The following is a 22,137-nucleotide window of genomic DNA, read 5'->3' as shown; positions in this document are numbered from 1 at the left end:
TAGAAGAGCAGCCAAGTGCTCTTAACCACTGAGCCATCTCTCTAGCCCCTCTGTCTTTAAAAAAAATATATATTATTGCCATATTTAACTTAAATGATAAAACAGTAAAATAACAACATAAAAGATATAATTTATCCGTATGTTTGTTGGTATTGGATTGAACAATGCAAATTTTGTTTGTGGTATGTTATTGTGTATGAGATTGTGCCAGTAATAAGATATGATTAAACATGGTGAAATATTTTATTCACACATGCTTTGCTTAAATGTAAAGAATAATACAGAGGGAACAGCTCCTTATTACCAACACAGACTAAGTACAGTGCCAAGTGTGGCATGATGGCTCATGTTGGTACCCCCCCCCCCCCCCAGCACTCAGGAGGCTAAGACAGCAAGATGGTCAGCTTGAGATTAGTCAGGGTTTCCCAGCAAAGAAACAGTGTGTGGATAGAGCGCCTTTCTCACACAGGTATCTTCTGTCCCCTCCTGCTCCTGTGATCAGGTTTCTGTTATAAACCTTGGTTCTGCCAAACAGTCTTTTCATCATGTTTGCAAGTAGATGCTGCTAGTGAAAATCCCAGCTGGTGTACATGGCACTTTCTTTCTCTCTGTCATCTGTGCTAGTTGACTTGATTTCTATTCTCAAAGTTCTTATAGGTTGGAAGTTGGAAATTCTGGGGTTCGGTAAGGCTAAAGAACTCCTTACAAGCTATCCTGAAAAATAAAATTCTCTGTGAAATTAATTGTTCATCAATTTCATTGCATATTTTTATGTATATAAACCATACTTACTTAGGAAAATAGTCTGGGGGCTGTGTGGTGGTTTGATTAAGAACGGCCACCATAGGCTCATGTTTAAATGCTTAGTCCTCAGGGAGTGCTGCTACTTGGGAAGAATTAAGAGGTGTGGCCCTGTTGGAGGAAGTGTATCACTGAGGGTGGGCTTTGAAAAGGTATTAAAAAGTCCAAGCCAGGCTTGGCCCTCTCTTCCCACTGCCAGTGGATTGAGATGTAGAACTCTCAGCTACCTCTCTAGCACCATGTCTGCCTGTGTGCTGCCATGTTCCCTGCCATGACAATGCTCTAAGCTTCTGAAGCAAGCCCCAATTAAACGCTTTCTTTGTAAGAGTTGCCTATTGGTGGTATCTCTTCACAGCAACAGAACACAGACAAGACAGGCTAAGAGTAGCTCAGAGTGAGCTTACCCATCATGTCCTCCTCCTCTTCCTTCTCTCTCTCTCTCTCTCTCTCTCTCTCTCCTTTCTTCCCTCCTCTCCTCCTTTCTCTCCTCTCTCTCTGCCCCTGCCTCCCAGATGATGGAATTTGAATGTGTGCACCGCAGACTGAGACGTACTACTCTAATGGGCTCTGTGCTCTTCCCTTCCCAGAGTGTCCTGTACTTGCAATTATAGAGTGATGCTGGGCTTTAGTCACGGAAATTATTTTCATTGTCAGAAAGGGACCAGAACAGATTCCTGTCATTTCACTGTTTTGGGGAGTATATACTCAAAATTATTAAAGCATAAATGTCCCCTTTTTCTGTGTCTGAAGCACTGCATCCTCACACTTCTCTACATCTTCAGGCTAGTTATAGGCAGAGGGAGAAGTGCTGATAATCATGTTTTGATTTCTACTCCCCTCTTCATTTTCAAATGGAGTAAAGTGGGGTCAAGTAGGTCCCATAAGCTCTAAGCCCCTCTCCAAAGCCCTTCTGGCACTAGGCCTGACTGTGCTCAGAGCATGAGCACATAGTGTCTAGATTGGTCCCCTTAGTCATCTGTCCACATGCTGCCAGCAGGCTCTGGGTCTGGGCCAGAGTGGCCATGGAACAGAGCCAAGGTATTATGAAAAAGCACTAGCTTAGGTTTCACTTCTCTGGGATTAGACTGGAAGATCCAGTTGCCAATTGTCATCAAGCAGATTTCTCACACTTTGTCTGATGAGTTACTTTATTAGTGTACAGAGGGAACCAAAACTTTGTTTTTTCTAAGAAGCTCAGTGTTTATTTTAAATCACCATCCAGTGTGTAAGGTCTTGTGTATTCTACTTGAGATGATCCTAATAGCAGGGTTAAATGGAGGCATTATGGAGAATTCCTTTAATAATACGAGTGCAAGGTTTTAAATTTTTTAAAAAGACTTTTACATTTTGATTCGTGTTTTAAATATGTACTTAGAAAAACGATAGTAGGTCTTTAAAATACCCCGTTTTTCTTTTTGAGACTAGATCAGAGGGTGCTACTCCTAAGTCCTGTTAGATATGTTACCAGTCTGTTTATTTTGGCAAGATAAACTGTTAAGACTTGACAAATGATGTCTGCAAAGCACACGCCTTGTTAAGTATATAAACAAGCCACAGATGTTTCTATGGGAAGAACGGATCCTATTCACTTCAGGATTCCAATGTTAGCTCTTTGTATTTGAGGAAATTATAGAAGGAATAGAACCATTGTTCCCATTGTTTATAACCAACATTGTGCTTTGGTTTTCATCTGTGTTTTGTTTTTTCTTTTTTAAAAAAGCACAGTGTATATTAACTATAAAGAATGATTTTCACGTGTGTATGTAATATACTTGAATCATGCTCATCTGAGCCACTGCCATACTGCAGAGACAGAAACAGACTGTGCCGTGTGTTTTTGTTGACTGTACTTTCATGAGCATTACAGTTACTGTTTTTTAAAAAAAGATTTATTTATTGTATATATGTGACTACACTGCAGCTGTCTTCACACACCAGACGAGGGCATCGGATCCCCATTACAGATGGTTGTGAGCCACCATGTGGGTGCTGGGAATTGAACTGAGTTGCAGACAGTGCTCTTAACTGGTGAGCCATCTCTCCAACTCCTATGGTAGTTTTTTGTTTGGCCTTTTTTTTTTTCCATGGATTTATTTATTATTATTTCTAAGTACACTGGAGCTGTCTTCAGACAGAACCAGAAGAGGGCAGGCGTCAGATCTCATTACAGGTGATTGTGAGCTACCATGTGGTTGCTGGGATTTGAACTCAGAACCTTCGGAAGAGCAATCAGTGCTCTTCACCACTGAGCTATCTCGCCAGCTCTAGTTTTTTGATACAATCAAGAGGAAGCTTGATCGCCGTCCTCCTCCTGAGGCTGTCTGCATAGTTCTTGCCTTCCATCTTACTGTGTGTGAGGCCGTAGCTTCTCAGGTGCAATGGTATTCTCTACATCAGCCCCCTTCCTGGTCTTTGCAGCTTTTTCAGTACAGTGGTTTTTGTTTTTTGGGAGGGGTTTGTTTGTTTGTTTGTTTGTTTTTTCCAGCAGAATATTAGATCAATCTAAAGAGGGATTTTAGACCACAAATAGCTTTGTAGTCTGTTATTTGTATGTCTTAACTATTCTTGGGAAATTCCTTCTTTATGTCTCAGTGGTGTGGTTTTAATATGAAATTTTAACTGAGAAATATTAGCTATTCATGAACAAGAAAGAATGGGAAATGAAAATTACAGATAATCACCTGAATAGTTCAGATCATGACAGTCACTGCACCATGGGGTGAGAGGCTCAGCTGGGTGAGGAGAGGCCTGGCTTCCTCTTGGTTTCTCTTTCTTTCTTTCTTTCTTTCTTTCTTTCTTTCTTTCTTTCAGTATGTCACTGGGGTTTTATCCTAGTACAAGAAAAACAAATGTGTAAGAATTATATTTATTGGTCTGGAGAGATGGCTCAGCGGTTAAGAGCATTGGCTGCTTGCTCTTCCAGAGGTCCTGAGTTCAATTCCCAGCAACCACATGGTGACTCACAACCATCTGTAATGAGATCTGATGCCCTCTTCTGTTGTGTCTGAAGACAGCTACAGTGTACTCAGATGAATGAAATAAATAAATTAAAAAAAAAAGAATTATACTTATGTTATATATTCTATTTTTTAACTTATCAAAAAGCTAATACTACTTTTATTTTAAAAATATACATTCCACAAAGCACTAAACAATTAGTCTTTAAAAATAAACATTAATTCCATATTGCCAAAGAATAGTTTCTTTTCAAGTTAGGGAAATTTTAGAAGGTAATAAATGCTTAATAATTGGAAATACTATTTTTTTAAAGCATTTTAAAGATTGTTTTTGCACATAGCTGCATACCTCTTACAATGCCCATTTTATTTCTCTAGCTACTTGTTTAATGAATCGTCTTTTCTTTTAGCTTGATAAGGATGACATGGTATACATGGAAGCATATGATAAATTGCTGGAGTCCTGGCTAACTTTGGTCCGAGATGACAAGCATTTCCATAAAGGCTTTTTCACGCAGCATGCAGTTCAGGTGTTCAATTCCTATATTCAATGTCACCTTGCTGCTCCAGATGGCACAAGAAATTTGGTAAGTCCTAAGCAAGGTGGAATGAAAAATTACTATAGGCTCTGTCTGATCATATTAGACAACATAAAACATTGGAGATTTGGCATAGGTTCCCTCAGATTTGCTGAGAAATATGTGGTCCCTTGTATCTACCAATTTTCATATGTGGGCTGTTCATTATAATCATTTCCCTTTTAATTTTCCAGTTAGCCACTTCTGTCTTTCCAGGTGTCTGGTAACATCCTATATTGAATAATACTCAATGAACTAGGGAATCGTAAGATGCTAGACTGCTTTAATGACAAGTGACAGTCCCTAGTATAAGAGGTAGACAGTAGGTATGTAGCTAGCTATTAGCACATGCACAGAGAAGCATTTCATTCCGTCCTTCTCCTCAATGCTATTCTCACCCTTTGAGCTACCAGGGCTGCTAGCAATGTTAGAAAGGAGTCCTAGAAAGCTGCACCTGTAGGTTGGCTCTGTCCAGCTCTTCCTGAAGCCACTTGACAGGGTCACAGACACACATGCCTTATGGAACGTGGTGCTGTATTTCCTTATTGTTTCTCTTCCTGTCACCAAATAGACTGCCAATGGTGTGGCCTCTCGTGAGGAAGAAGAAATAAGTGAGCTCCAAGAGGATGATCGCGATCAGTTTTCCGACCAACTAGCCAGCGTAGGAATGCTGGGACGGATTGCTGCTGAACACTGTATGCCTCTTCTGACAAGGTACCCACTGACCAGGAAACCCTGGAGAAGGGTTTGCTGCTCACAGTTCCCTGCGAGCTTTGAACATGCCCGCCCCTGTCCAGCAGGCTGGGCCCAGTGGACAGAAGCACGCTATGATTGCATTCTTTGGCTTGTGCAATTGGAGCCCAGGCACTACAGCATAGATTGCAAGAATCATGGAGAACAACGCATGAGAAGTGACTTGAGATAACCAGTTTCAAATGCCTATCTTATAAACCTTGCTTGTTTGTAAAGTGTTATGTTACTTCTGTGTCCTTAAATAGACATTATGTTTCTTCTAGTGCTCTTGATAATAGTTGTGTAAGTTAATATTTTTAAATACATGTATTTTGTGCTAACATATTAGCTTATGTTGTTTAGTTATATGGAAGTTACCAGTTGTCCTAGATCTTCCTATCCTGCACTTGATTAAGCTATTGTTTCTTTCCTCTTTTAGTTTATTAGAAGAAAGGGTAACAAGACTCCATGGCCAGTTACAACGGCATCAGCAACAATTCCTTGCTTCACCCGGATCAAGCACCATTGACAACAAAATGCTTGACGATCTTTATGAGGACATTCACTGGCTTATTCTAGTTACAGGTTAGTTACCTTTGCCTCCTACTGTAGTTGCCTGGGAAATCATTGAAACCTAAAAGAAGCCTCATATATTAAAAAGAATCATTTAGAGCTGGGTGTGGTGGCATATCCTTGTAATTCCAGCCCAAAGGAAAGCTGAGGCAGGAGGATTGTGGTTTTGAAGGCAGTTTGGGCTTCCTAGCAAGACCCCATCTCAAACATCAACAGTATATATACTTCATATATAGTGCTGAATGTCTTGGATACAGATACTGTTTGACATAGAGCAATAGACAATTTTTAAACACCACTGGCTATCATGTATTCGGACCTGTATATGCCAAGTGTTTCCTTTGGATCACATTGTAGCCCTTGGAATTAGTACTGTTCCGTGATGTTAACCATCATCATCACTGTCACCATCATCATTCCCAACTAACAGATGAAGCAGCTGAAAGTATAAGAAGTGGTCATACTGCAGTTACGTTTGGAGCCAGAATGCAAGTCTAGGCAGTCTGACCTTTAGGGTCTTTTTCCTTGACCACTGACCCTATTAGTGATTCTGTATTGTAATCAAGGAAAAAAACAAAGCAAAAAACACTTGACTTTTAAAAAGTTGTATATGAATAAATTCCTGATATAATAGCAGAATTCCCATTAACTTAACAATAAATTTCTCAAGTTTTCAAAGCCTACATGTCACCATGCTTTATGAGGTTGATGACTAAACCATTTGTCCTTGATCTTTGCTGTATTTTTGAGGGTTTTAGTTTTCTAAGAAATTGACAGTTGCTGCACCTCATCTTGAAATTAGCAGGTTAACATTTTAATTTACTTTTACATCAACCTATGTGATGTATATAAATCAAAACTGAAAGCATTTATAGTGCACTTTGGTAAATAGATTTGTTAAGTGTTCATTTTTAATTTTTTTTAAACTGAAGGCTACCTCTTAGCTGATGATACTCAGGGAGAGACTCCGCTAATACCTCCAGAAATAATGGAATATTCCATTAAGCATTCATCTGAAGTTGACATTAATACAACACTTCAAATTTTGGGATCTCCAGGAGAAAAGGCTTCTTCCATCCCAGGGTACAGCAGAACAGATTCTGTGATTAGGTAATATGAACTCTATAGCTGCGCTCTTGTCATTTATTGTCTCATAACCTCTGAGTTGATGGGTAGATGACTGGAGGGGTAGGCGCGTTGCGCTGTGAATTGGATACGTGAAAGAAACGAGAACTTAGAGCAGCCTCAAAACCCAAGGATGGCAAGGCACGCTAGCCGGATGGCAGGGCTATCCTGTACTGAAGAGAACAAATGTAAAATGAATCTGAATGCAAGACTTGGAAACAGCATTCACTATAATTTATTAAGGATGTAGTGTTTGCCCATCAGTAAGCAGTAATGATGTATGTGTAGGAACCCTTCATGAGGGAAAAACAGTTTTTAGAAACCAGGTGAGCCTTAACAAGTATGTATTGCTTATGAAAGTGGAAGCTATATGCCAGTGGCTTCTTAAGGAAAACTGTCATTATTATAGAAATAGTTATCTTAAATATGTGAAACTTGAGAGCCCTGTCAATAGTAATTACAAGGCAGCAAGCCTGTCTGAGAAGATTTGCTATTTGTCTTTCTATTAGTAAAGGCAGTGTTTTCATTAATTCTTAAATGTGAAACTGAAGGGGGTAATTCTGAATTAATTATATTCTTAAAAATTGATTTGAAAACGGTTTTAAGTTTTACTTCATTGTCTGAGTCTCAGTTGCCTTGGAGACACGATGATAGCATTGCTTTGTGAGGTACTCAAGGGTTTGTCTTACTTTATTTTTTCAAAGCAAACATAAAAGAACATTTCGGCCTCTGCAATAGAAGGTACAGGGTTGTTGTTGTTGTTGTTATGTAGATTTAAGGTCAAATATTAAGCTGATACCAAGGAATTGTTTGGGACTTTATTTCCTTTATTGGTACATTCTTTTGTTTGCCATAAGTATAAGAAAAGGTTTCTTTCTTTTGAGGTTCCTGTTGTGATTAGATTTTGTTATTTTTGCTTTGGTTTGTATCCTGGTGAATGTAATTTCCGAGCTCTGCCATAGGTGTGTTGTCCTAGTTCTTGTAGCAGGAACCATTAGGACCATTTCCTTTTTACTAGTGTGAGAGCAAATCATTTTCATATTTCAGAGCACAGACTATGGAGTGTTAGAATAGCTAGGTTTTTGTTGTTTTTATCAAAAGTAAAATTGATTTGATATGTGGGAGAAACAACCTTTGGTATACTAAAAATGTAGTTCATATTTCTTAAAGAAAATGAATCTCTTAAGAATTCTTTATTGAGTACCTTCATGGGTTGCAAACTTTATGGGCACATTGGATACATTCATGACCAAAGCAAGCAATATCTACTCCCTCATTAGAGTTCTTGTTAAGGGAGAGCTGGCCAACAAGTGCTGAGCTGTGAGAAGACAGGAAGTGCTGTGGATGAAGAGCCAACTGGGGCAGGCACCTGAAGCACAGACTCCTGCAGGGCTTCTTGCGGTCTTAAGTAGCGTGACTCACAGAAGCGTCATGTAAATGACTCCTGAGCGAGGGTTAAAGTTGTTGATAAGAGAGTCTTGAATGTGCCCAGGGGAAGAACGTTCCAGCTAGAGCAAAAATAAAATAAAATAAAATAAATAAAATAACTGATGCAAAGGCCCTGGCCATACTTGGCATGGCCAAGCAGCTATGGCCAGCATGCTATTGTAGACCAAGCCGAGAGAAATAGAATGTTAAAGGAGATGGACTTGTAGAAATAAGTAGGAGGAAAGTTAACCTTTATGGGTTGTAAGACATCTTTGCTTGAAGAAGACTGGGGTGCTGCTCTTAGTTCTGAATAGAGGATGAAGTCATGTTCAGAGCTTTCCCTGACTCCCACTCTGATTACCAGTATAACGAATGGGAAGTTGGGAAACCGCCTGTGGGTCTGGTCCTGGTTACCATAGTTATCGGTAGTATCCAGACTAGGTTACAGCAGAAGGTTGTGAGACTTGAGGGCCTGACTCATCATGCTGACTTTTGGTTTATTACAGCCAGGATGCAAATGTAATACCAGACTGATTGGGAAGCCAAGGGCTGCTGGGATATAAAGTGTTCAACAGTATAACTTGACTAGGGTATTGTACTGATCAAGAAATATTAGCAACTAAAAAGTATTTGACTCAGTTGTTTCTTCCGCTCAACCTTTGGATAGGATTTAAGGATGGGACGCCTAAGACAGCAGAGTGTTTCAGGAGTATTACTTCACCTGATCTACTGGCAGAGCACTTGGCCGACTGCTGCTTGGCAGATGAGAGGAACAAAGGCATTGTGGGGTAGAGAGGTACTGGAGGCATTGTAGGCTAGAGAGGCACTGGTATCATAGGAGAGGAGAGGTCAGAGAGGCAGGAGAGGGGTCTGCTGGGTTCATGAGCAGGATTTACAGGAGAGAAGTGAGCTGTTTTATGGAGTCTTGTGGAAGGTGGAGTTAACTGACAGGCTAAGTTGGGAAGCGGTTCATTTTCAGTCTTAGGGAGACTTTAAAAACTGGCCCTTGGGTTTGAGAGTTCTCCAGGCTACTGCTGATTTCTGGGCTTGGTATAGACGGGGGAAATGAGGCAGGAAGGTTCTGAAGAACTGCCTGGCCTCTGTTTCTCCTGCCCTCTTGCCTCTCTTCCACTAGACAAAAGAAAGGCTCAGCCTCACCCAGTGTGTCTGGACTGGTGTGTGTATGGGTGCCCAAAGACTACAAACAAGAAAGAAGGGCAGTTCCAGGTCACTTGGTGTTGGTGGCTAGGTAGCCAACAACACAGTCCATTGCATCACACAACACTGGAAAGGGCCCAGTTTGGCCAAATGGAATGACTAGTTTGAGTTTTTGCATATAACTTAAGTAATTCAAATAAAAAATGACCTTAGTGTTTGAAAAATAACTTCTGTTTTTTAATGGGAACAAGTTTCTTGTGTTTTGTTTTTCTCCAGTGCTTACATCTCTTGAGAAAGAAATCAACTTTTGCTGCACTTTGGTTCATTCTGGCAATGAGTAATATTTACGAGTAGGAAATTGGGCTGACAATATAGCTTAGTGGTAGACCACTTTGCCTAGCATGTATAAGCTTCTAGATTGTAACCCTAGCACTGGGGTAAACTGTTTTATAATTTAAATTTGTGTTACATTTTGTTCTATAGTATGCTGTTAAGTATAACAAGAGTAAGTCAATCCAGAAGACCTTTAATTTCTAAAGGTCTTCTTACAGTTTTATGATCATTGAAAATACACAAAAAGTGTAATATATAAATGTATTATAGAAAATAGTGCAATTCTAAATAATGTTCTCTGGGGAGATAAAGTTCAAATAAAGGAAGTAATAGGTGGTAGTAGTTGTCAACACTACAAATATTGAATTGTAGTGCATACTTTTAAAGTACCAATATAACCATTTTATTTCAAATTCTCCTAGGCTTTTAAATTATATTTAAAATAATAATATTACAGGAAAAATTTATTACATCATTATTGATGACCATGAAGTTATTGGGATTTCTGTTATTCTTGTTCACATATACTCTGAAATTTAGAAAGTTTGAGCACTGGTTCATGCAGAGCACGTATGGGAGGGGTACAGTGGGTATAAGATGGACACTTCTGACTTAAAGAGAGCTCAGAGAAGAGTCTTCTATAAAGATAGGGAATAGGAAGCAGATGGACGGACGGATGGGGACAGAGGAAGGGAGACCAGGGCAACCATGCAGGGAACGCCTTCAAAGGGGCGGGGTGGTCAACAGCACCAAGTACTTGTTGGTGAGAGATCAGGTCAATAAAGAGTGTACATGCCATCTAGTTTGATTACACAGGAATTTCAGCCTTCTTGGGGGCAAGAAGGAATAGAGCAGAGGCCAGACCATAGTGATTAGAGTCCTAGTCTGGGCACTGATACTCATTATAACCTGTTCTTCCTTGTTTGTTTGTTTTTTTTTTTTTTTTTGCTAAAGTTGAGTTAAAAATCCATGGTTTCTGGTGTGTCCCTTTCCTATTCCCTAACATGGGAAGAGGCAATATGTTATCACCTACTTAGGTAGGGAATCAGTCTAGGAAGGTTTTTATTTTAAGATGCCATTAAGAATCAAGACTATGAGACAATATGCAGGACCATGAGATTTGGAGACAAGGCTCAGTACTTACAACATTCTAATAAGTCAGTTCTCCAGTCTTAAGGCATAACAGGACTTGTCTTTTGTGACACAAAAACTGTAAACTGTCTACTGAAGGAGTGATGAAAAATTGGGCTTACACTCTGAACATTTGGTTGTATGTGTTCCTCCATTCTGAATGGAGGAACAGTGATGCTAAGGTTTGCATCTGCAGTTACAGTCTGAGCAGAGGGTGCTTCTCATCCTCCTTTGTCTTTGTCCTGACTCTACAAGATCAGAAATGATGTGGGGACAACCCCATTGATGACATTTTCGCACAGCCTGGTATAAAGAAACAAAAGGGATTTTTATAGGGGAAAAAGAATAGGGTTAGCAACTTCTGTTTTCTCCCCACAGGCTGTTGTCTGCTGTGCTAAGAGTCTCAGAAGTTGAATCTCGAGCAATAAGAGCAGATCTCACTCATCTACTAAGCCCTCAGATGGGCAAAGATATTGTTTGGTTTCTAAAACGCTGGGCCAAGACTTACCTCCTGGTAGATGAAAAACTGTATGATCAGGTGAGGACATAAAACCAGTAAGTCTTTTTGGGTTTATGATGATGGCAAGTTTAGAGGTAGGATGATTTTGTCTGTCTGTCTGTCTGTCTCACATATGAAAGCAAACCTGTTAGCTGAATTTGCTGACATGCCTTTAGTCCCAGCACTTGGGAGGCAGAGTTAAGTAGATCATTGAGTTCTAGGACAGCCATAGCTACACAGAGAAACTGTCTTAAAAGAAAAATTGAGAAAGAAGAGGAACAAGAGGAGGAAGAGAAGGAGGAAAAAGAGGAAGAAGAAGGAGGAGAAGGAGGAGGAAGAGGAGGAGGAGAAGAAGAAGAAAACAGAAGAAGAAGAAAACAGAAGAAGAAGAAGAAGAAGAAGACAGAACCTGTTTAAGAGAGACAACTCTGATATAAAGAAATGAAAAGGATTAAGGGCCTCAAATGCTGTTGCTTTACTTTTTCAGAGTATGATGTTTGATTCTATTGATTTTAGCCAGTATTAAGATACTTTACCATTAGAATAATATGTTTTTATATTGTCTTTGAGATGTACACGTCTATTTATTTCAAATATGTCACTTTTCAGTTTGTTAATAACTTCTAGGACTAAAACTGACAGAAAATATTAATTGAAAAACATGGGTGGATTAAGGATTACCTTTTTGATTCAACAAATGAAAAATGATAAAGCTAATGTGAAGTTAGAGCCTCTTCAGGATTTGATGCTAATTTCTTTGTTGATTTTCTGTGGATTATTTTTTTTTAGCTGATCTTTCTGACTTTAGAAATTCTTCCCTTTCCTCTTAAGATAAGTTTGCCATTGAGCACAGCGTTTGGAGCGGATACAGAGGGCTCCCAGTGGATTGTCGGCTACCTCTTACAAAAGGTCATCAGCAATCTGTCGGTGTGGAGCAGCGAGCAGGACCTAGCGAGTGACACTGTCCAGCTCCTTGTCACTTTGGTAGAAAGAAGAGAAAGGTAAGGAGTGGCGAGGAGCAGGGGCTCGGTTTCTCTTGAGTGACTGGCAAATGGTTACAATGTCTAAGCCCAAGTAAGATCTCTATTTTCAGAGTAGTATTTTAAAACCTCTTCATAGTGTTGTTACAAATGCATCTGGGAGCTTTCTCTTTTATTGATGGATAATTGCGCTGGCTGCTAGCATCGGAAAACCTGTTTTAAAAACACTTTCAGGAGCTGGAAAGATGCCTCAAAGCTTACATACACTGGCAAAGCTGGGTGGTGGTATTGCACACTTTTAATCCCAGCACTCCGGAAGGCAGAGGCAGGCAGATTTCTGTGGGTTCAAGGCCAGCCTGGTCTACAAACTGAGTTGCAGGACAGCCAGCACCACACGGAAACCCTGTATGGACAAACAGATAAACAAAACCACAACAAAAAGAACACTGGCTACTCTTCCAGAGGACCCTGGTTTGACTCCAACATACATGTTGTAGTTTACAACTGTATGTGACTCTGGTCCCAAAAGATCTGGGCATCTTTGGCCACCGGGCACATACGCAGTGTACACAGACATACATGCAGTCAAAACACACTCATACACATAAAATAATGATAAACTTTTAAAAACCTACTTTCATGATTAGTATTCTCATTTGATATATTTCAGTGTACCTCTCACACACACCTTCCTGCCCCTCAGAGGGTGTACCCTGGGCAGTCCTGGAACTCATTCTGTAGGCCAGTGTGGCTTCAACTCAAGAGATCTACCTACCTCTGCCTCTCAAGTGCTGGCATTAAAGGCATGTGTCACCATGCCTGGCTCAGTGATTCCTATTTACTGGTGAGAACAAAGTAAAACTTTTAATGCTTTCTATAGCAAATTGTGGCTATATTTTAATTTTTCTTATTGCCTAGGAATTTTATTGTTGTTTATGCTATTGGGTGTGACTGCTGTTCTGAGCATTGCTCATAAAGATCTCACTTGAGCATGAGATTCAGGGCTGTTCTAGCTCCTTGTTCTTCCATGTCCCATGTTTTCCCTGGGGAGTCTGACTCTACCTACCCCAAATAGAGAGGACAGCAACAGACCAGGGGACAAGCCCAGTTTGCTGAAGCAGTGAATTTATTAGAGTGTGGTGAAGGGTTACTTACATGGCAGCTGCATCGCCTCCAGTGGATGGCTACTCATAAATGCTCAGCACTGGTGCTCCTTGCACAAGCTGGGGCAGCCATAGCACCGGTGAGTCCCCTTAGTCAGCAATTGATCGCCACTGATAGAACCTGGGAGATGGGCTTCCTTAGTCTTAGACGTTCCCTGATCCTCTCCCACCTTCCACAAGGAAATGGCTGAACAGCCATTCTCATTTTACAGTCAGAAAATTGATGATGAAAACAAATTGAGTAAAAAATGTCATGTTCTTAATCAATTACTGGATTTAAATAAAGACCAGTGTAACTCAAGAGTCCATATTGAGCTTATGATACTATTCTTTAAAATTTACATTCAGGGCTGGTGAGATGGCTCTGGGTAAGAGCACTGACTGCTCTTCCCAAGATCCTGAGTTCAAATCCCAGCAACCACATGGTGGCTCATCTGACGCCCTCTTCTGGAACATCTGAAGTCAGCTATAGTGTACTTACATATAATAATAAATAAATCCATTTTTTTTTTTTTAATTTACATTCAGAGGGGCAGAACTGGTCCCTCAGGAGTTAAGAGGACCAGTGTTTGTTTCCCAGAATCCACACTGAGTGGCTCACAGCTGCCTGTAACTCCAGCTCAGGAGGATGTGGTTTTGTCTTCTGGCTACTGCAGACATCTGTGCATGTGTCACAAACAGACTCAAATATCCACACACAAACAAATTTAAGAATTACATCCAGTCATACCCATATTCTCAGTAGTACGAAGGAGGCTGAGGAAGGAAGGTTGTGAGAGTGTGGTCAACCTCAGTAACATAGAAAGGTCGTGCCGCCTTGGCAGATGTTAGAACTCGATGCCTCGCACCCTCAACCCTCCTCTCCTTTTACTGTGTGGGTTGCCTGCATGAGTTTACACGCACCATGTGTCCGCAAATGGCTGGAGAGAAAACTGATCCCAGAAACTGGAGTTATAGGTCGCTGTGAACTGCCACGTGGGTGCTAGGAACGGAGCCCAGGTCCTTGGTAGTAGTCACCTTTAACCATTGTGCCATCTCTCTGGCCCTGTCCAGTTTTTATTTTCTTAGTAGATATATATGTAGTGAACATAATATAACTTATGTTTTATTACTTCTACCTGAAGGGCAAACTTAGTAATTCAGTGTGAAAACTGGTGGAACCTAGCAAAGCAGTTTGCAAGCCGAAGCCCACCTCTTAACTTCCTGTCCAGTCCAGTGCAGAGGACACTGATGAAGGCTCTGGTCTTAGGAGGCTTTGCACATATGGACACAGAAACCAAGCAGCAGTATTGGACTGAGGTAAAAGTTGCTTCTCTCTTGATTCTTTGACCTTACAGATATTAGAAAAAGAGTCTGGGAGCAAACACTTCAGCAGTAAGTTTCCTTACATTCTCCCCTCATCCACCTATGGAAGCTTATGTCATAAGTACTGTCTCAAGGCGTATTCGCTACTTGTCTGACACATTGACTAGTAGTAATGGTTTCTATGCTTCAGGTGCATTTTCCCAAGCCAGATGAGAGCATGAATTGGTGTGTCCTTTTCAAATTCGAAAAGCATGGTGGGTAGCAAGGAGCTAGAGCACTTGCTTTAGCATGCCAAGGCCTTGTTGTCAGTCTGTCCCCAAAAGTGAAAGAAACTGTGACATGAAGAACCACAGACATGTTCATCTTGAAAAGATGAAAATTAAAGTGCATTTTGTTTTCTGGCACTTCTCTTACCATTGTGGCCTCAGTAACAGATTATCGCTGCCTTGAATTTAGGAGGCTGCCTGTGTGTCCAAAGAAGGTGTTCATAGAGTTCTTTTTAAGGTCTACAAAGACGAGACTGTGGCTTTTGGTAGTTAGTGACAACCTTTGGCATTTCTGTTGTTCACAGGTTCTCTGTGTACTCTGCATGCAAATTTCTCAGTGTATAAGATCTTGACTGTATTGGAGTGGAACACACTTCATTATGACCAAATTCTGATTTACTTTATCTCAAACAACTTTGCTCAAATGAGGTCACTTTCTGAGCTTCTAATTCAACCATAGTTTGGGCACCTTCTGTAATAATTTATTTCCTAAATCAAATGTATATGTAGAGGTCTGGCCTCTGGTCCTTTTGTCTAGAGTGTTCTTAATACCTGTAAAGTTAAGGGTACAAGAGCAGACAGTCATTTATGTTTTTATAGCTAAGCTAAAACAGGCTGACTTTTAAATCCCTGTGCTGCTGGGGTCCAGAGAAATGATTCGGTGGTTAAGAACACAAGCTACTCTTCTTGAGTACACAACTTCGTCTCTTAGTATCCACTTTGGGTGGCTCTCAGCTTCCCTGTAACTCCAGGTATAGGAGACCTGATACCTCTGTTTCTGTGAGCACCTGCATGCATGTGAATATACCTACCACATACAAATATAAACACATGCCCAGAAATTGACCATAGTCATTTTTGTCAGTTTGTCTCATCACTAATTTTTGAGATAAGGTTTCTCACTGTATATGAAACTCTTGATTTCAGCAACCCCAGGGCTCATCTTGTCTCTGTTTCCCTGCACTGGGATTATAGGCAGTTCGTTTATTCATGAGTGCTGGGGTGTGAACTCAGGCTGAACACTTTATGTAGTGACTTGGTTGGTTTTCTGTTCTATTACTATGAAAACACACCATGCCCAAGGCAACTTATAAAATAAAGCGTTTGATTATGGGCTTGCTTACAGTTTCAGAGAATGCCTCTAACCATCGAGGCAGAGAACATGGCAGTAGGCAGGCAAACATGGCACTGGAACAATAGCTTACATGTTGAAACAACAACCATGAGGCAGAGAGAGGCTAATTAGGAAAGATGACTTACCTCTTCCAACAAGGCTACTACACCTTCTAATCCTTAACAAAAAGTTCCACCAACTAGTATTTAAATATGAGCCTGTGGGGCCTATTCTTACTCTAAGTACCACATGTAGCGAGCGCTTTACCAACTGAGACCTTTCTTCAGCCCTGGAAACACTCTCAACACCCAGAGCAGGACTCATTATCTGAGGTTGTATTCTGTGCCAAGAATTATGGGGGAGGGGAGAATCAGACAAGGGCTTTATAATTTAATTGTGTTACAATAGAAATTGGCAAACTGGCTCATAGACCCAACATGGTTGCTGTGCTTGTAGATAAGCCTTCTCTGAGTTATCACTCTGTGTTCATATAGCACTACTGAAGTGCACAGTATACAGTACTGACCCTTGATGGAGAAAAACTTTGATGATTCCCTATTTAGTAGTTCTGATTTTTTTTTCATTTTTATAATTCTTTGGCCAATCACCTGGAAAAACACATACACACACCCCTTTATGAAGCAGAGGCAAGAGGATTCAAACACCAATTGGAAGCTAGTCAGGGATGCATAGTGAAACTATTAAAAAAAACAAGTAGGGGGCTGGATGGAGAGATGGCTAAGTGGGTAAAGCACTTGTCCCAGGAGTATGAGGATGAAGGTTCAGACATTCAGCATTGCATAAAAAGCTGGGTGTGCGTGGTGAAGGTTCACTCAAAACCCCAACCCTTGTAAGACAGAGACAGAGTATCCCCAGGGTCCTTGTAAGACAGAGACAGAGTATCCCCAGGGCAAACTGGTACCTAGATTGACCAGCAAATACCTTACCTCAATAAAGTGGATACCTAATGCCAATACACATGTACAGTGAAACTAGAAAGGATTGTGAGAGAATAATAAAATCCCCCAACCCCAAAAAGAACTTAGAAAGAATGGGATCAAGAGCCATATTTTGTGACTTGGGTGTCGTTTCTTTGTGTATAGCACACACTATAATGATTCTTAGTATGGACAACATACCTCAAACCTGTAATTCCTGCTTGTAGGAGTCAGAGATAGGATTCCTGAGCAATTGAGACCAGCCTGTTCTACCTAGCAAGACCCTGTGTCAAAGACTTAAGGAATAAGGAGCTTGCTGGTTCAAATAGTCCTTGTTTTGTGTGCTCCTTCTGCCCCAGTGAGAGTATTTTGGGGTACATACTCATCCAAGTGGGACGTTTACGCTGTGATGCGCCTCCACAGGTTCTGCAGCCTCTTCAGCAGAGATTCCTGAGAGTGATCAACCAAGAGAACTTTCAGCAGATGTGTCAGCAGGAGGAAGTCAAGCAGGAGATCACTGCCACATTGGAGGCCCTGTGTGGCATTGCTGAGGCCACCCAGATCGACAATGTAGCCATCCTTTTTAATTTTTTAATGGACTTCCTTAACAATTGCATTGGTTTAATGGAAGTTTACAAAAATACTCCAGAAACTGTCAATCTCATTATAGAAGTTTTTGTTGAAGTTGCACATAAACAAATATGCTATCTTGGAGAGGTAAGTTTTATTCTGTCAGGATTACAAGTCTCTGAAGCCATGATGTTCCATTCTTTTCTTCATATTTAATGCATAGTTATGTTTCTCCAAGATAGTCAAGCTGAATGAATACAATTCTTACTTCAAAATGTTAGTGTTATAGGAGGACTAATACATTAAACATAGCTGTATTATAAGTATGCTTTTATTATTGATCTTTAATTGTTTTCTTCTTATTGGAACTTTTTTTTGTTTTGGTTTTGTGATAGGATCTCCCTGTGTAGACAAGGTTGTCCTCAAACTCACAGAGCTCCATCTGCCTCTCTCTTTCCAAGAGCTGAGATTAAAGGTGTATGCCACCATGTCCAGCTCCTTTTATTAATTGTTGATTGCTGTGTGTGTGCGCGCGCGCGCGCGTGCGTGTGTGTGTGTGTGTGTGTGTGTGTGTGTGTGTGTGTGTGTCTGCATGTGTGCATGCTAGAAGTCAAGGGTGGGTCTCTACCTTACTTTCTGAGACAAGGACTTACTGACCCTACAGCTTACCAAGCCAAGCAGGCCAGAATGGCTCTTGTCTCCTCCTCCTTGTGTAGGATCCTAACCATGCAGCAGCACTGGGCATCTGTACTGGCATTTACCTGGCAAGCGCTTTACTGACTCTCAACCCTTTGTATTGTTAATAGTAACGCTGTTGTTGTAACTTTGTTTCACTTTGATTCACACTTTGACTCATCTACTAGATCCTACCAAGTAATACCACTCCTCATATTTTCTTACAGTCCAAAGCTATGCATTTATATGAAGCCTGCCTTACTTTGTTACAAGTGTATTCTAAGAATAACTTAGGGCGGCAAAGGATAGACGTCACGGCGGAGGAAGAGCAGTACCAGGACCTGCTTCTCATTATGGAGCTTCTCACTAACCTTCTCTCAAAGGAGTTCATAGACTTTAGTGACACAGGTAAAGTCTCTTGCGGTGATCCTTTCATTTGTTATTATTGTTTTTCTTAAAGCTACAGGTTATTTTCTTCCAGTAAAATCCCATGAGGAAGATTATTTTCCAAACAAATGGAAGTAAATTTCTTTAGCTGAAGTGAAGGTAGAGATGAAGACCTTTCTCTTGTCTACTTTTGAAATGTGAATATCAACTTTTTATTTGTTGTTTTCTTTTTTAATATAAAAAATCAATTTATTCTACAACTATCACACATGTCTTTTATCTAAAAGAAAAGTGGTGTCTGCCTCCATTTCCTCCTCAGTTATATAGTTCTTGATAAATGCCAACTGCTGCTATTCCCACAAGTCCATGCAGCAGGTTCCAGTGCCGCTCTCACTTTACTGATGAGGGACCAGCATAGACTGGTTGGCTTACTCACCCACATGCTCGTAGCTAGTACGTTTGAGTTCACATTCAAATCTCTGTATGTGTCTGTAGGCCCTGGTCTCTAGAGCAGCCGTTTTCAGTCAGGGCATTGAGTCTTCTTTAGCAGGTATCCTGCATATCAGTTGCATTATAATTCATAACAGTAATCAAAATTGCAGTTATGATATAGCAATGAAATAATTCTTTGTTGGTTGGGGGTAGCCATAACATGAAGAACTGTATCAAAGAGTCAAAGCATTGAGGAGCATTGCTTTAGAAGGGTATTTCATTGGCTTTTCTGTGTCTTCTGAGATGATTGCCCAATCAAACTCAGCATTTTATGGATATAGCATGGAAAATCCAATGGAGTAGGAAGTACTGGATTTTAGACTTGACAGTCAATTCCTGCAGTCCTCATGTTTAAGGTATCTGGGGTTGGAGCTCCCTGGATCTTTCCTCCATAACACTGGGCCATTAGGGTCCCACAGGGTTGGAGAGATGACTCAGCCATTAAGAGCACTGTCTGTTCTTTCTCTGAGGATCCAGGTTCAATTTTCAGCACCCATATGGCAGCTCATAACTGCCTGTAACTCAATTTAGGAGATCTGACACCTTCACATAGACATGCAGGCAAAACATGAATGCAAATGAAATAAAAATAAATACATTATTTTAAAAAATAACTATACTTATAGACAAGAGGTTGGTCAGTCAGTAGAACTCATTATCGAAGCTTATCTCTGCTTCCTTCACATGCTACTGCTGAACTTCCTTGTTTGTTCTGCAGATCTGTTCTCAGAGTAACAGGCAGGAAGAAGTGTAGCTGTTCTCCCAACACAAGAGGCTGAGGGGCTCTTTCTCCCCAGTGCCTTTAAATGCTTACCCTTGCCTTCAGCGGAAGGTGTTCAAAGTCTCTGCCCTCACTAGTTAGCTTTACCAACCTGCTAACTTTATCTTCAAACCTGATAGAAGTGGGTTATTTTATAAACGAAAACCTTGTATCTAATATTGCCTCGTATTGTGCATTCATTCTTTCTGTCGAGGTTCTCTAAGCTGGTACCATATTAGCCTACATTAGTCACTTGTCCAGTTCTTTGGAATTATTCTTGCTCTGTTGACTTTGTTGATTCATTTTTCTTGTTCGCTGTCCACCCTGTTAGAATTCATAGGATTATCCAAATTAGCTGGGGGGTACTGAAGTAAGACACTAACGTTAACTTTGATTTCAAGAATGTCTTTTGCCCGTACTTATACACTGTTATTGTGTCGGGTACTCAGATTCTCCAACTATAGTACAAAAGGACAGTGTGGGCTGGGAGTATCAGATTTCCCTGATACCCATTAATGGACTTCTTGGGTCTTTAAACTTGACTCTGTTCATGTTTTCATACGGAAATATTAGCTTTGGAGATGTAAGTTACAACTGCACAAGTATGCTTTTTATTTTGATAGATGAAGTGTTTAGAGGACATGAGCCAGGACAAGCAGCAGGCAGATCTGTATCGGCAGCTGATGTCGTTTTATATGGAGTAAACCTAATTCTGCCCTTAATGTCACAAGATCTTTTGAAGGTAATTAAAATAATATGAACATAAGAATATTAACATTTCTATTTCTATATTTCTACTACAGTCAACTGTGCTTACCTTTTAGTACCCAAGCCCTAGTCCTGTGTGTGCAGATAATTAGTAACTTATTTTATCAGGGACTACCACAAGAAAACAGTTCTGCTAGCAGTTTTAACTGTCTTCAAATTTGTCAGTTTGTAAACTTCATTCTTGGCCAAAGGAGCCAGCGAAGGTGACTGTTTTCCATGCCCTTCCATGTAGAAATGTGATAGCAGAAACCAAGGTAAATGTAAGTGATTTTTTTTGGGTTTTTTGCACATTACGTCTGTATTGTGCCTTGGTTCTATTGTTAGTTAGTGTAAGGTAGGTGGCACTGCAGTTGCATTTTCCTCAGTCCAGAAACACTCTGGGGGAGAGGAGGTTGTGTGATACGCATTATCACAGAAGGCTAAGGCAAGGAGGAGGAGAAGGGTGTGTGTGTCTATAAATGTATCCTGTGCACATGTGCACTAACTGGATCTGATAGGGTGGGCGGGACAGAGTTAGTTGGTGGGAGATGGAGACAAAAGACTTAAGGGTAACTTTAGGCTATGCTATGCCCTTTCCTCCCTGAGGAATGTCTATTGGGCAATGCCTGCCAACCCATGAACCAAGAGTTTTTGTAACTACTCTTAGGATGGGAGAATTAACTCAGCTTTGTATACTGGTTTGCTTTTAGTGTTCTTCCATTCTACTAAGTCAGCCATTGTGACCATTTGGTGCACAGTTTCTCTGTGGTTAGGCTAGATTGCCTGCTTCCCTTCAGTTCTTCAGGGTTGTCTAAGTAGAAAGATGGAAAGGGACTGACAACTCTAGTTTATGAATATCGTTTATCAGTTTAAATGTTTTCTAACACACTTAAGTGGGAATACACATAACCAAAGCCTTTGTTCCCCAGATCATTTAGTTGTTAGGCTGCTTTGTTTATTTGTTCAGTGTCAGCTAGAATACCAGGACTTTTCTGTATCTCCCATTAGCCTCTAGGAAGAGAATTCTTTCTACTATGTATTTTTTTCAATAACAGCTACTGAAAGATTCCCTTTACTGTAATGTATTTTACATTTCTGCAGGTCTTGATGTTTTCTATATTTTGTATACATCTTGAAAATTGTTATACTGGTTATGAGCTTGTTAGTTTTTTGTTTTATGAGACAGTATTAAACAAAAATATTTAATATTTCTTTTTCAGTTTCCAACCCTTTGTAATCAATATTACAAACTGATCACATTTATTTGTGAGATTTTTCCTGAAAAGATACCCCAGCTTCCTGAGGATCTGTTTAAGAGTCTGATGTATTCCCTAGAACTAGGAATGACATCGTATCCTTTAAATGAACATTGTTATTAGGGGAGGGAGGTTTTTGTTTTTAAAATGATTGTTTTTCTTTTATAGC

General features: G+C 40.3%; 1 protein-coding gene across 2 annotated transcripts in view; it reads left to right on the top strand.

Annotated features, from left to right (window-relative positions):
* Xpo4 (exportin 4) overlaps positions 1 to 22,137 on the top strand; it is an 88,203-nt gene that overhangs the window by 57,206 nt on the left and 8,860 nt on the right. For both annotated transcript variants that reach the window (XM_021182561.3, XM_085828686.1), the window contains exons 10-20: positions 4,169 to 4,345; positions 4,908 to 5,050; positions 5,508 to 5,653; positions 6,574 to 6,751; positions 11,195 to 11,354; positions 12,147 to 12,316; positions 14,583 to 14,757; positions 17,505 to 17,798; positions 18,554 to 18,734; positions 20,589 to 20,707; positions 21,933 to 22,063. In XM_021182561.3, the coding sequence (XP_021038220.1) occupies positions 4,169 to 4,345; positions 4,908 to 5,050; positions 5,508 to 5,653; positions 6,574 to 6,751; positions 11,195 to 11,354; positions 12,147 to 12,316; positions 14,583 to 14,757; positions 17,505 to 17,798; positions 18,554 to 18,734; positions 20,589 to 20,707; positions 21,933 to 22,063 (1,874 nt within the window). The remainder of the gene's footprint in view (positions 1 to 4,168; positions 4,346 to 4,907; positions 5,051 to 5,507; positions 5,654 to 6,573; positions 6,752 to 11,194; positions 11,355 to 12,146; positions 12,317 to 14,582; positions 14,758 to 17,504; positions 17,799 to 18,553; positions 18,735 to 20,588; positions 20,708 to 21,932; positions 22,064 to 22,137) is intronic.

This window comes from Mus caroli, unplaced genomic scaffold (assembly GCF_978045245.1).
Source record: "Mus caroli unplaced genomic scaffold, Mus_caroli_1 scaffold_12, whole genome shotgun sequence".
Classification (NCBI taxonomy): Eukaryota; Metazoa; Chordata; class Mammalia; order Rodentia; family Muridae; genus Mus; species Mus caroli.
Note: the sequence above shows the minus strand (reverse complement) of the source record. Positions and strands in the feature narration are given on the sequence as shown.